Raw genomic sequence first — 14,447 nt, forward strand, 5'->3', positions numbered from 1 at the left:
TGAAAGTAATTTTGAAATTAATTTTAAATTGCTCCAGAACTATTGTTCTATTCCATTGAATATTTATAAAGCTATAGGAAAAAACATAAGGCAGAAAATTTAGTTTTTCATAAAATTGTCCATATTTCCATAAATATTTACTCTAGGTTTACGAAATCATTTGCAGTTACTTCAAAACAACTAAAATAGATACAAGTTACAAGTTTATTGCTTGATTTTCTGGCAATAGGGTGTACAAAAATACTTGTTTTCTTTCACAATTTATTGTCGGTCTCCCAAACCTCTGAAGGCATTAAATATTATTGCAAAGTACGAAAAACATGAGTTAAACATCTCTTAACTTATAAATTAATCATTTAAGTATTTCTTGAGAAATTTAAAAACATGTCAAAAACTCAAAGTGTCTATTCCATTATGGTAGGGTCGTGTATATATACATATATTATGATTATTAATATTTGCTATAATATGAAAATAATATATATTCCAATCAGTTATAAATAATAAAGTACTATATCTGTAAATAAATAAACAAGGGTTAATAGTATTTACCAGGTTTTTCCCCATAAAAATTGGTTTTTCCCTGGCAAATAACTAACCCCGCCTATAGTCAATAATTAAAAAAAAATTTATATTATAATCCTAATTAAAAACCGTGTTTAAAAAGTAGATAAATTGTTTTAAAAAAATATAGTCTTATCAAAATAAAAAGGAGAAGAGGATAACCCTAAGTACAATTAAATAAAATCATAAAAAATAAAACTTACACAAATTGAAATCTCAATCCGATTTAATCATTTTAAAATTATTATTTTTCTCTCATTCTATTTTTAGAGTTTTGGATATAGGTTTCAAAAATAATACATAAATACCATTAGATGCTAAGACTTCAGAGGTTAACCTTATGGTAAAAGGAAATCCTACTGGAATGACAGGTTTCAGACTTTTTTCTGCTAAAGCACCATGACCAATTTCTCTTCTACCAAATTTGCCTACACGTCCAATTTCATTTGTAGCATAAGGTGGAAACTAAAAAATGAGAACAATTAACACTTTAAACAAGATTTGGAACAAATTCTAAATAAATAATCAGTATTTGATCACCTATCTCAGAATTTGAACATGCAAAATGTTTAATTACTTGTTAATAATTAGGTACATAGCAGTTAAAACAATTTAAAAGAAATAAATATGAACACTATTCAATACATCTATGTTTTCAATATTTTATAATTTTTTAATTAACATGTAACATAATTGAAAACATTAATAATGTCAAATTTATTAAGGTTTTCTATACATGTATGAAATAAATTATGTTTTAAATTATAATAATTATGTTTACTATTAAAAATATCTAATTTATTTAGTATTAATGAAATATTTATCGGCTCCTATGAGAGCTATATAAAATATTTATAAGACTCCTTGGAATTTGAATTTATATATTTCGAATTGTGAAACAATTACTTTTTTTCTAAAACAAATTTCTTAAAATTTTTTTTATAAAAACAACGAATTTTTTATTTTAATATGCCACTATAAAAGAAATACTTTTTATTAGATTATCTTGCAGATATTTAGATCTCTCTCATTCTGATCAAAACTCAGCTGTTGAGGGGAAAGATTAAACATGTTTTATAATCCCTTTATTCAATTTTTACAAATAAACTGAGGATTATATTCAACAATATCTTTAGATACATGTGGAATACAATCAGATACGTATCTCTCAGCAGATACATGTAAAATATAAGGCTGTAACCCACTCAAAATTTGAGAAATAAAGTGTACAAAAGTTTACATTTTCTATTAAGTTTTTGACAAAATTCAGAATAATACAATTCTGCAATTAGCAATTTTAGAAAGGTAAATAAAGTTATCGGTTTTTCGACTTTTGATAAATATCTTTGTTTTTGTGTCATTTACTAATGCAAATTTTTAGCAACATCCAAATCAGTTTAAACTGTAAAAAAAAAAAAAAATTCAAAGTAGACAAATTTGTTGTTTTAAATTATTGTCAAAAAACAGTAATCATATAATTTATAGTTTTTAAGAAAATTACATCGAAGATCACAACCCCCTTTGTTTTACACCCTTTTTGAAAGGTTGATTGAAACTATATCATTAATTAACAACAAGAAAACAAACTATACAATGGCGAGAATAGAGGTCTCTGAAGTATATCACCCATTTGCCCTATTTGCAAAGTATACAAACCAACTCTGATATCTACCAGGTAATTTTAAAGTTGATTGTCACGCTACAATAAAAGCAGGAACTCGAGTTTAGGCTGACATATCAACTACCATGCTTACCATATTTATGCTAACATAAAGTAAGAAAACAATATTAATCAAAATAAATGAAATATTACCTCATAATGAAGAAAGAAATTTTTGTCTTCATCACTAAAACAAGAAAATATATTGTTTTTTATTTATTATTATTTATTTCTAGGAAACTACTTAAAACGTAAGGGCCTTCGACAAACTATATCACACTTGGGGGAGGAAAGAGTTCTTAAAATTGTGACAAGGAGAAGGTGTGACATCACTCATATAAGAGTAACATCACTCATTGGGTTAAAACTATGACATTTAAAATCAGCAAATTATAAAGATTTATATAACTAGTTTACATATTTTTTTTTCAAATATTCCAAGAATATAAGAGCACATCTAACCGTTATTTCACCAAAATCATTAAAAAATTTTGCTAAAGTTTAAAAATAAAATTTGAAGTCAGATTTATAACAGGTATTTTATTTCTGAGCTGCTAGTATATGCTTTAACAATATAGTGTGACTTTTGACAAGGGGGATGGAGGGTAAAGTAACGAAGGAGAAAGTCAAAAATATTTAAAAAGTGTGACATAATTTATGTAGAGCTCTATGCATGTTACTGTAACTTTGAAGAATAATTGAAATGATTTACCCAGGAATTTCATAAACTGGATCATTACGCAGTGCAGCTTCTTCTGAATCGAGAGTTACCGAACAAAGTACCTATTAAAAAAAATCACAATCAAAGCAATGTCTGATCACATCTAAAGAAAAAGAAAATATTTGAAACTTAAGTAACTTTATTCCAAATTGTTGCTAGCAAGATGCTCAAAATTATTATCGTGTTAAGTGCAACTTTCTATTGAATGTTAAATGTAATAAACTTTTTGTAGCGGGCAATTTGGAACAAAACACTTTATTCAAAGATGAATTTTCATAAAATTCATAAATTAATAATTAAAAAAAGAGCATTCATTAACATTAGCACCTAGTCATTTTATTTAAGGTATGTTGGATTATGCCTGTTTTCAAAATCTGTATTTTAAGATACATTTTTGTTAAATTAAAAAAGAAAATCAATAATTAACAAGTAATATAAATGTCAATTCCTACTTAAGGTCAACAAAGAAAAATTTTATTTTAGTTACTTTTATTAAATAATTAAAAAATTTTCCCTCCCATAAAACTAAAATTGATTCATTAAATTTAATGAATGAATTAATATTTGAAAAAACCTGTAATTAACATCGTGTGTCATCATCCACTACAGGTTCAAAAAGAAATGTATTTGAAGTTGAGTGGATAAATAAAAAGTATTTTATTAACAATTTGAACAAGATATAGGGAGAGTGATAGAAGGAATTGGAAAAAGAGATTCATCTACATCATAACCTATGATCACCTAGTGGTTTTAATTGAGGCATGTTTGATTATCCAACCTAAATATTTTTATTTTCCGTATTTTTAGATAAAGGATCAAAAGATAAATTTTTGTAAAAGATGTACTGATTAAAAAAAAAAGAATGAGCATTTATAAAGAAAGAACAGAGATTACTTGAGTTTGACCTCTCTCAAAAAGAGCGCTTCCATGTAAGGGCTTAAATGTGTCCACTTCGCACGATATGGGTCGCAAATCAGTCATCGTTCTTCCATCACACCTGAAATAATCATTAAAAAAATTTATTATAAAAATCAATTTCCTTGTTGTCAATGAATGGCAACAAAACACATACCTTATGCCTGTTTCTAAAACAAGGTTCCTAAATGTATTTTTATAAACAGAATTTATGGCTTGATATAAGATACTTGAATCACAGTCAGTATAGCTTTCTGCAAATAAAGGAATCAAGATTAAAAGTTGGCACTTTCTCACTTCCATACCTGCCAACATTGGAGAAATAAAATAATAGAGATTTTATTGGCGATATTTTTTAGGCTACGAGTAAAGTTTTGATACATCATGCATTATCTTGTAAGTCAAAAAGGGAAATTCAAAATTGGAAATAATATAAGCACTACCACTTAGCGAAGTAAACAATAAGTATATAAATCTTAATCTAAAGAAGATAACCATTACTTATAATTACTTAATTTAACTTAAACTATAAACACTCAACATACTTCATGACACCATCTGTTGAGGAATAAGAGATATTTTAACCACCAGTGAATATTTTATCAAAAAAAAATTTATTTTTTTTAATTTCTTTCACAAATACAAAGAAATTTAAGAATATATGGATAAACAGGAGATAATCGTAAAATACTGGAGTCTTCGTTAAAAAACAGGGGACTTGGCGGGCATGCACTTCTCCTAGGGAGCAACGAAAATCAACTGCTTTTTCAGGTGATTGATATTTTTTTAAACAATTAATAAACAGCTAAATTCACCAGCAAAATGGACCTAAAATAAATATTACAATCTTAAGTTATTACTAATCTTACTACTTATCTAACACCATACTTTCCTTTTCAAATCAAAATAAACAAAAGAGAAATAAAAGGCTAATATTATGTATAGTTTGTCTACAGTAAGAGCTCTCCCCACCGCAATGTCTGAGGCCATCTGCTGCCATGGAAATAAGAATAGTGCATTTCAGGGAGGGTAGATTCTCATCACTCTAGGGCTAACACAATAGACCGAAGAAAAAGTTCCCTTTCTCTCGCCAACCTGAGCCAAAACTTGTCATAATCAATGACCCCCCCCCCTTTAAATAGTTATACCTCGTAACCATAGTCACCACCACGGGTCCAAAAGAATGGCTAGGGGTGTTCTGACTTTAGACAATCTATAAGTATTTTTTCTCTTGGCAATTTTCGACTCCTCTCCATTGCCAGCAAACCTCCTCCTATGCTTACATAAAAAAATCAGAGCTCCCAAGTTTTTCATTTTAACTTTTACAGTACTAATCAAATTTTAGAATTAAATTCAAATAAAAGATATAACTTTTCAAAAAACAAAATGTGTGCTTTCATTCATTTTATAAACTTTGAAGTAGAATTCTAAAGGAATTTTTTGTGTTTTCTTTTAGTGTTAAAAACTGTTGATCTCCAAAATTCTTTGAAGAATTTTTTTTCCAATTTTTTTTGCCACTTGAAGTAAACTTTCATTCCAAATTTAAAAATGTTGCCATATAATTTTTTGGTAATATCTTTGTTAAATTTTTTTAAAAATTTACTTTTATGAAAATAAGGAAATTTTAATGCATTATTTATACTTCTCTCCCTTGTTATACCAAAATCAAACAAATCACAAAACTATCCCATCCACAAGGTTACATTTGAATGGTCATTAAAGTTTGGAACAATTTTAATTAACACAACTGTCTTTTGTATCGGATGCACTTTAATTAATATTTAAAAAGTTATGCATTTTATTTCTTTTGAATATCATTTCAAATTTCTAAAATCTATGAATTTTTGTTTACAGGATTAAAATTTTTTTACAGCAATTTATTGACAGCAATTTATTGACTAATATCTGTTAGTGGTAAAAGGAATTTTTCTTGAACGAAATAAAAATAAATTTAGAATTTTAAAATACAAAGCTAAATTTTAGTACATGAAATTTTTTTCAGACTACAAAAAGGATAAGAGATACCATCAAACTTTAGTATTATAACAATATATGTAATATAAAAATGTTTATGTTTATTATATTTCTTAATTTATAATGTTGTATAGTTCTAAATATTTAATTCGTTTTAGATATAAAAAATTAATTTGAAAACAGAAAGTTCTGAACAAAGTAGACAGAAATTATAAAATGCTTCTAAAGAAGAAAAGATTAAAACTGATCACTATCAACAAGGCTTACTTCTTTATTTATGGGCAATACTTATTTAATGACTCAAGCAAATAATAAATTGAGTAAAAACTTTATTCTTAGGAACTTTTCTTTCAACACTATTCCAATTTTTAGGGAATTTCAGAATATTTTAGAAAATTTCTAAGATTAAGAGAAACATGAAAAATCCAATAATCTATAAGAAAATTCAGTTGTATAGGCCCAGTGAGAATTGTAATTTATACGAGCTTTAAGCTAAAGAAAATACTATTAAATTATGTAGAAACAAAGATATTATTTTTTAAAAATATAACTGATGAATAATAAAGGTTCAAGATCTAAATTAGAATAAAAAGAGGAGTGTAAGCATTGTAAAGTGCCATTTAAAAAATAATCAGTATTTCATGTTACATAGGAAAAATATTCTTAACTTTCTCCTTCAATATTTAAACTGTATGAAAACTCATATTTCATAAAATATGCGACTATTCGGTCTGTTGTGTAGGCCGAACAACAAACGAGCTGCTGGATAGAACAAAGTTTCACTTTCCCATACATGTAAAAAATAAGTGTTCCACATTTTAACACAAATGATTGTGTAACATAAATGATGACATGTGAAAATTTATGACTGAACAAGTTATATAAACAAAAAAATTACATTAAATTCCTACTTAGGTCAACAAAGAAGAATTACTTTTATTAAATAACTAAAAAATTTTCTCCCATATAAAAGTAAAATTAATTAATTAAATTTAATGAATGAATTGATAATTGAAAAAAATGTACTAACATCACCACTACTAGTTTAAGAAAATGTATTTGAACTAGAGTGGATGAATAAAAAGTATTTTATTCAAGATTGAACATTTGAACAAGATAGAGGGTGAACTAATAGTAGGGATTGAAAAAAGATGATTGCTTTAGCATTCTTTATTTTTGCCTTCAACAACAAAAAGTTTTACAAATGGACAATTCTTTGTACCAACACGGATAGTATTAAAGCCATATAGTCACTTAACCGGAGCCCATTCTATTTGCAAGTAAAAAGCAAATAATTTTAAATCTAGAGTTTTTAAATCCATGACTTCTATTAAACACTTTTCATGACTCATGTGGGTAAATACTTTATGACTCAATAAAGTCGAAAGAAGATCCAAACGAGTATAACTTACTTTCTTAAAAACAATATTGTTTTATCTGAGCAATGTTTTGCACACTTTTTTAATAAGCCAATTTTAACAAATTCAGTAAAAAAGGAATAAACTATTACACTCAATAGCAATAAGAAACATACAAATTAGAAAATGGATTTAAAAATATTTAATGCCTCTTAAGGTCAATTCTAGGGAATATGTTAATTTAATTTCAAAGAAACAAAAGTATCAACATCATTTCTTGCACTATCAAATTACAATACATATAGATAAATTGAAATAAAAAAACATTTCAAAGATTAAACAAAAGTGTTATCCACGACTTTTCAGGTGTGTACAGGCATTGAAAATAAAATCTTACCTTTTAATTTTTCTAATGTTTCTTGTATCACAGCATCAACAGCCATCCCTCTCCTCATCTAAAATAATAAAAAATTCATTATTAATATTTCTACATTTCTTGAACTAAAAATGTATTATAATGTGTTATAAGAATACTAATAATAAAAAATTATACGGTATGAGTGCACTAAATATACTATAATTCTATGAGTATAAAAATAAAGAATCTGAAATATTAAGACATTATTGAATTATAGTATTAATTATTTGAACTTAAAAATAATCACATGAAATTTATTTGCATTCCGAGATTTGAAGTTTATTGATCAGTTGTTGGAAAAGTAATTCAGACATTTTTAAATCAGAAGTAGTTTTTAAAAGACCTTCTGAAAAATAATAAATTACTCTTTACATATAAATTTTTTATAAAGGAAAAATAAGTCATTTCTGTTTTTCAAATTCTAAAAACATTCTTTAACATTAAATTTTTTTTAAGTATTAATAACTAATTTATTAAATATAATACATAATGGAAAATCAAATCATAATTAATAATCATAAAAAAAAAATCTTTATCATGAATTTTGTCACAAGAATTTAAAAGTAGCAAAAATCCTCCCACTCAAACCGTTTCAAATGCGATTCTTGAAATTTATTATTAATCATAATAGTTGAAATGAAATTATTTAATATGAAAAAAGTGCAAAATTTTCTTGATTAAACTACACTGTGCATAGCCAAATCTTTCAACAAAAAATAAGCACCTTTTAAGTACTTTTTAAGAACTCAAAAAATATTTTTAAGCACTCTATACATTAACAAAATGCAAAATAATTTTCAAAGACTTTACATGATCATGATAAAATAACTAGTTTCTGATGTATAAAAAACTCTTTTTCTCGATTACATTAGCCATTATAAAATGATCAAGAAATCTTTCGGTTCGATATCAGAGGGTTAAAAATGAAGCCTAATATTGAGAATATCCTGAAAAATGCAAGATATCCTGCAAATGGAGGGTAGAAATGCAGCAGAGTGCAATAATCTCACCGAACTGAGCTCACCAGACGCACATGCGAACTTGCAAGTATTTTATTAAACATGTAAAATGATTGGTGCCTGCATGTGCTATGGACAGAAATGGATAGTGGTTGAATGAATTGCAAAAAGTTGAATAGAACAATGTGAAAAGTATGTTTTTGCATAATACGTGGTGAAATCTGCATGGTAAAGAACAAAAATCTCATTTCTCATTTATGGTCCCCAGTTTAATTGTATAAGGATAAGGAAAATTTGTTTATCAAAGAAATGTATTAAATAATTTCCGTTTTTGAGTTAAGATGATAAAAGTACAGAACAGGGTCGTTTCAATGTGGACTACCTATCCATGCAGACATTGGAGGTTAGTTTATCAACTGTTGTTAACAATTACAGTGTAAAACAGGGTTTGTTTGTTTTTTGTTACCTTTCTTTGACACCCACACTTCAGTGGAAGGTAACAATTAGAGAAATGTGAGATAAAACATGGCAATGATTTATTTTCACATAAAATTAAATGGTACTTATATTTTGATGCTCTACTAAATGTTTATTGCTCATTAAAATGAGTTTATTTCCTAAAAACATTTTACTATGTCTTACATTTACACACAAAACGTTGTAAAAATATAGCATTTAAGATTGACTATTGCCCCGATCCTTATAATTAAATAACCCACCTATTTGATTGACCTGAACTAAGGTTATTCCGTGAAGCGGGACTGACTATTTTAACTGGGGAAAAGCTGATTGTTCTAACTAAATCTTTAAACGAGAGGAACATTGAGACTGTTTAAATAGGAGTTGAGAACCTAGAAATAAAGAAAGAACTTCATGGAAAAAAGAATTTTTAATTTTTTTTCATTAAAACAAATGCAAAGAATCAGTCTAATTTTTAGGAAATTTAACTTCATAATAAAAAGTAAATGAAATATCCATAATTAAAACTCATTATAAGACGACTCATTATAAACGATTACCCATCTCTATTAAGGACAAAAGCAAGTAGTTTCAGGCATTAAATATATTTTTCATGGTTTTAGAACAATACAAATGTTGAAACCGTTAAATATATGTCATTTCTTATTAAAAAAAATATTTTTTAAAAAAATAGTGGCAAATTAAACATGAAAACCCATTACAATTTTTAGCATGAATAAAAAAGGTTTCTAAAATTAAAATCTGAAAAACGTCATTTAACTGTCAATGCATTTGTAGCATAGTTTAAAAATGCTTTTACACTAATTTTAAATCTTGACAGAACTTTCAATCTGAAACAAGTTAATTAAAGTGCACAGAAACAAGAGCATTGAAAATAAATTTAAAAAATTAAAATGAGTAATTTCTAAGAAATAATTCTCCTACTAGTGCGTGTGATGAATTAAATAACAATAAATAAAATCAATAAACAATACAGTAATGGCAGATTTTCTATTGATTCATAAAATATGAAATAGTGGTGACAAAATACTGCCAGTCATTGAAAATTCTCCATATTCAATTTTTACGATTGTAAACGTTTACATTTAATTATTATATGAATAACTAGAGTAAATGAGTGTAATATTTGTAAAAAATTATAAATATCTTTAAAAACAATTTATAGAACGAATAGTTCTCAAACATTTACTCTCAACGATTTATTCCAAATGTAATTTTTCCGTTTTTTCAAATTTTTCCAAACACTTTAAAACAATATATGAATAGTAAGAACAAAATGTTTGACAAGATATAAATATTGAATTGTTTAAAACACCAATGTAGGAATATGTTCTCTAAAGATTGATAACTCAATCATTTCAGAGTTAGGATTGATCTTGGATGAACATAAACAAAACATGCATCTCTAAAAACATTTTTTATTAATACTGAAATCATTTAGTTGTTATGCTTCAAACCCAATTAAAATCAGCCACCTGATATTATCACAAATGTGCATTTTTTTTTCCTCATGAAAAGGCTTTTCTCATTAATACAAAACTATTAAACGACACTGAAAATCTTATTATAAGCTTTTTATAGTAATAATTATGGAAGTCAACTGGTGTTATTGATTAATATACTTTTTAGTGTTTGAAATATAGAACAAACTAATCACTATGTTCTATACATTTGAATTTCATAAGATTTAAGTATACAATATCTTTTTGAAAATGATTAAAATTAAACAAAATTTTCTTTTAGTTTTTCTAAAGTAAGAACTCCCCTAGCCATTCCTCTGGACCCTTGGCGGTGACAATGGTAACGAGATACAACTATTTCAGGTAGGGGTCATTGTTTAGGACAGGTTTTGGCTGAGATCAGCGAAAGAATCTTTTGTCTATTGTGTTAGCCCTAGAGGGAAGAGAAGCTACCCTCCTTGAAATACACAATTCTTGTTACCGTAGCCACAGGCGGCCTAAGACTTTGCGGCAGGGGAAGTTCTTACCATAGACAAACTTAAAAATACAAAATCAGAGTTCAGTGGTTAAGTAGTTAAACAACAGTTCTTGTATATGTTCTTGCTTCTGTTGCATGTTCCTGTACTTAAGTTCATATAATTTTAGTAAACCAAATGTGTTGCAGTTAAACAAAATTTTATTACTTTGTTAAGGCAAAGTAGAAAACTTACTTTGTCTAAAGTAAAATCTCGAAAAATGTCTGAAAATTTTGCTTCACAGAGTCTGTAAAAATCATAAAGTTAGTCTATTTGTAATTATTATCATTCATAATCAACAATCAATATTAAAAGAATATATCTTACAAAGTTGCAGATTCTATCATATCTGATGAAGCCAGTGATGGCTTGCCAACAGGCCTTTTACATTTACCAAATTGTTGTTGAAGGTTAAGAATACCCTTTATTATTAACTGAGCTTCACTGACTCCAGCTTTAATGGCTTCCATAAACTGTTTTATTAAAACATGGTTAGCCGATCCTTCCAGCATAACTAGAAATAAACATCAATCAATCAATATTTGTGAAAATATAGCTTTGAGAAGAAGAATACCTTATCATGTTTTTTTTCCTTCAATATTTAAGAAATTTATTTTTGAGTTATTTAAATGTCATAAATATAATTCTAAATTTCTATTCCCAACATATATTTGTCTTTCACAGACTGAGTTAGTGAAGTGATTCAAAACTTATTAGGTTTCATTTTATTGCTAAAACATAGATTATAAAGTGATAAATAATTATGAGATGAGAACCATCTTTATATTGATAAAAAAGCGGGTAATTTCAGATTTCTTATCTGAAACAAATTTTTCATTCTCAGGTGTGTTCTTTTTCAATGAATGATCAGTGATACTGTCTGCCTATTTTAAACATATTTTCCATTGCATACCTGCCAACATTGGAAAAATAATATGACAGAGATTTTACTAGTAGTTTACGAGCAAAGTTTCGATACATCATGCATAATCACGCAAGTCAAACAGAGATATTCAAAATTGGAAATATAAACACTTACATGTAACGAGGTAAAAAATATGTATACAAATCTAAATCTAAAGAAGATTTTTTAAACCATTATTTATAATTACTTAAGCCATTAACACTCAACATACAGCAGTACTGGAAATATCACTATCAGTTGAGGAATAAAGAAGTATTTTTGGCCATCAGTGGATATTTTATCGACAATTTATTTATTTATTTTTTAAATTTCTTCAACAAATGTGGAGAAATTTGAAAATATCCGGGTAAAAGCAGAAAGTCCTAAAATAGAGTCTTTGTTAAAAAACAGGAGACTAGGCAGGCATGCCATTATATTTTAATTTCCTATTTTTTCCTTTTTTAAAACATTTAAAGGTACATTTTATGTACTGTATAAAAACAATAAAAAGTTAAAATACAAATTATAAAATTGTATGTTTGGTACATGAAAATATCCTATGTGTGCCATGAAACTCTTTTGAAATCCCCCTACCCCCAAGGAGGCAAACGTTCCATGATTTTTTTTAAGGGGGTACAAAGTAATATGTTCAAAAAATGAATCATTCTTGCATTTTTTGATAGTTTATCTTTTTAAGATTACTGTATCAAAATATTGAATTGATTTTCATAAAAATGTAAGAGTTAAAGCATAATATATCTAGTGTGGCGAACAACAAAGTGATTTATATAAACAAGTGAACACTGAGTTCATTAATGGATTTGCTCACTCTTAACAAAACATTTCAGTAAAATATTATCATTTCAACTTTTCTATTGACATAAATTGTTCAAATTATGTAAGAAAAAGAATTAATGATACCTTCAATATAAATAACTGAAATTGTAATTTCTTTAGCTGTACTAATTTTTAGTGAAAGATGCAGAGAGTTATTGTCAGTTCTTGAACAATTAGAATAAAATTTTAACTTAGCAGTCAAAGAATATGCTCAAAATGTAGATGACCGCAGACTGCTTCTCTCTCTCTCAAAAAAAAAAAAGAGACAAAACAAAGACTAGCATTCCAGACTTGAAAAAGCACCTTATGAATCTGGCCTCAATACATTATAGTTAATTGCAAAAATTTATATATTTATGCAGATTACTGATTTACTCAAAACTATGTTTCTCTATAACTAACTGCATATCTAGTGCGTAAAATTTTTACCTAATTTAATTCAAATTCTGACACAATGTTCGCAATAAATAAAGTTTTGTTTTATTGTTTATTTTTTTCAAAACATTACCATTTTATGAAGAAAAAAAATTTTTTTTTAAAAATCCTATGAGCAACAAAAACTACATTTGTATAGTTTAAAAAAAAATCAAAACAAAATCAAATTTGGATGATTCTTTTTCAACTTATGAGTACAGCAAGTTACAAATAATTATTAAAAAAATATGCTATAAACATTGTATTAAAAAAGAGCTAATTTTTAAAATGTTTGTATGGGTAACATGATAGAATGAAAATTAAAATGTGTACGATAAGATTATAAAAATGTATTTCTTATTGCAATTTTATTACTAATGTTTCAAAATTCATTACAAAAATCCTCCTTTTTCTTGCAGACTTCTATGCTGTTGTTTCCCTTCAAGGGAAAATTTCCTATTCTTACAGTCAATGCATCGAAATTGATGGCTTAATTATAAAATAAATATAAAAATTAATATCTGCTTGCATCAAAGGAGATTAAACAGTTTTTTATGTCATAACAGGATAATTTCTTTTTAATATTATATATACTTTAGGAGTTAAAAATATATTTACAACAATAAAAAATATGTTTTTAAAATTATGTTTTAAAACCAGCAAAAGGAAAATTTATCATAACCATCTGTTTTTTGTGGGGAAAAAAAACTATTCAATAGCTACTTTTTAAGATCTATAATACGTTTAAAAAAAATGCAACAAAAGTTCACTTTGATTGTTTGCATTCTGATAAATTAAAAAAAAAAAATTCTCATAATGTCATATTACAAAAATCACCAAAAATAATTTATAACACAACTAATGCTCATCAAAACCTATTAACTAAGTAATACAGTTACAATAAACTTTAAAACTAGGAAAATCAATAAAAGCTTGAAACAATTACATATTAAAATACTATGAAAAATTTTAAACTACTGATTCCTTAAAAAAATTATGTGTTAGATCAATGATTGATGTTAGATCAATGTTAGATCAATGAAAAAAAAGTTGAGTTTACTTTAGATTTTAATCAAGCTAATTAAATGATTAGTTGATTTTAATCAAGCTGATTAAAATCAACGAATTCCACTCATAACAATCACTATGAAAGTAAGAAAATCAAGGGGAAAAAACAGTAATTAGACAAACTAAAAATAAAAGTGATAAATATTTCAGGAAAAGCTAAATTAAAAAAACATGAATTAAAATCTGAATTGAAAATACAT

General features: G+C 26.4%; 1 protein-coding gene across 1 annotated transcript in view; it reads right to left on the reverse strand.

Annotated features, from left to right (window-relative positions):
* LOC107447348 (polyribonucleotide nucleotidyltransferase 1) overlaps window positions 1-14,447 on the reverse strand; it is a 40,982-nt gene that overhangs the window by 18,231 nt on the left and 8,304 nt on the right. The window contains exons 7-14 of the mRNA XM_043055759.2: window positions 11,352-11,538; window positions 11,220-11,271; window positions 7,590-7,647; window positions 4,018-4,114; window positions 3,840-3,942; window positions 2,937-3,007; window positions 2,378-2,411; window positions 873-1,029 (exon numbers count right to left, since the gene is read on the reverse strand). Of these exons, the coding sequence (XP_042911693.1) occupies window positions 873-1,029; window positions 2,378-2,411; window positions 2,937-3,007; window positions 3,840-3,942; window positions 4,018-4,114; window positions 7,590-7,647; window positions 11,220-11,271; window positions 11,352-11,538 (759 nt within the window). The remainder of the gene's footprint in view (window positions 1-872; window positions 1,030-2,377; window positions 2,412-2,936; window positions 3,008-3,839; window positions 3,943-4,017; window positions 4,115-7,589; window positions 7,648-11,219; window positions 11,272-11,351; window positions 11,539-14,447) is intronic.

Source organism: Parasteatoda tepidariorum, chromosome 1 (assembly GCF_043381705.1).
Source record: "Parasteatoda tepidariorum isolate YZ-2023 chromosome 1, CAS_Ptep_4.0, whole genome shotgun sequence".
NCBI lineage: Eukaryota > Metazoa > Arthropoda > Arachnida > Araneae > Theridiidae > Parasteatoda > Parasteatoda tepidariorum.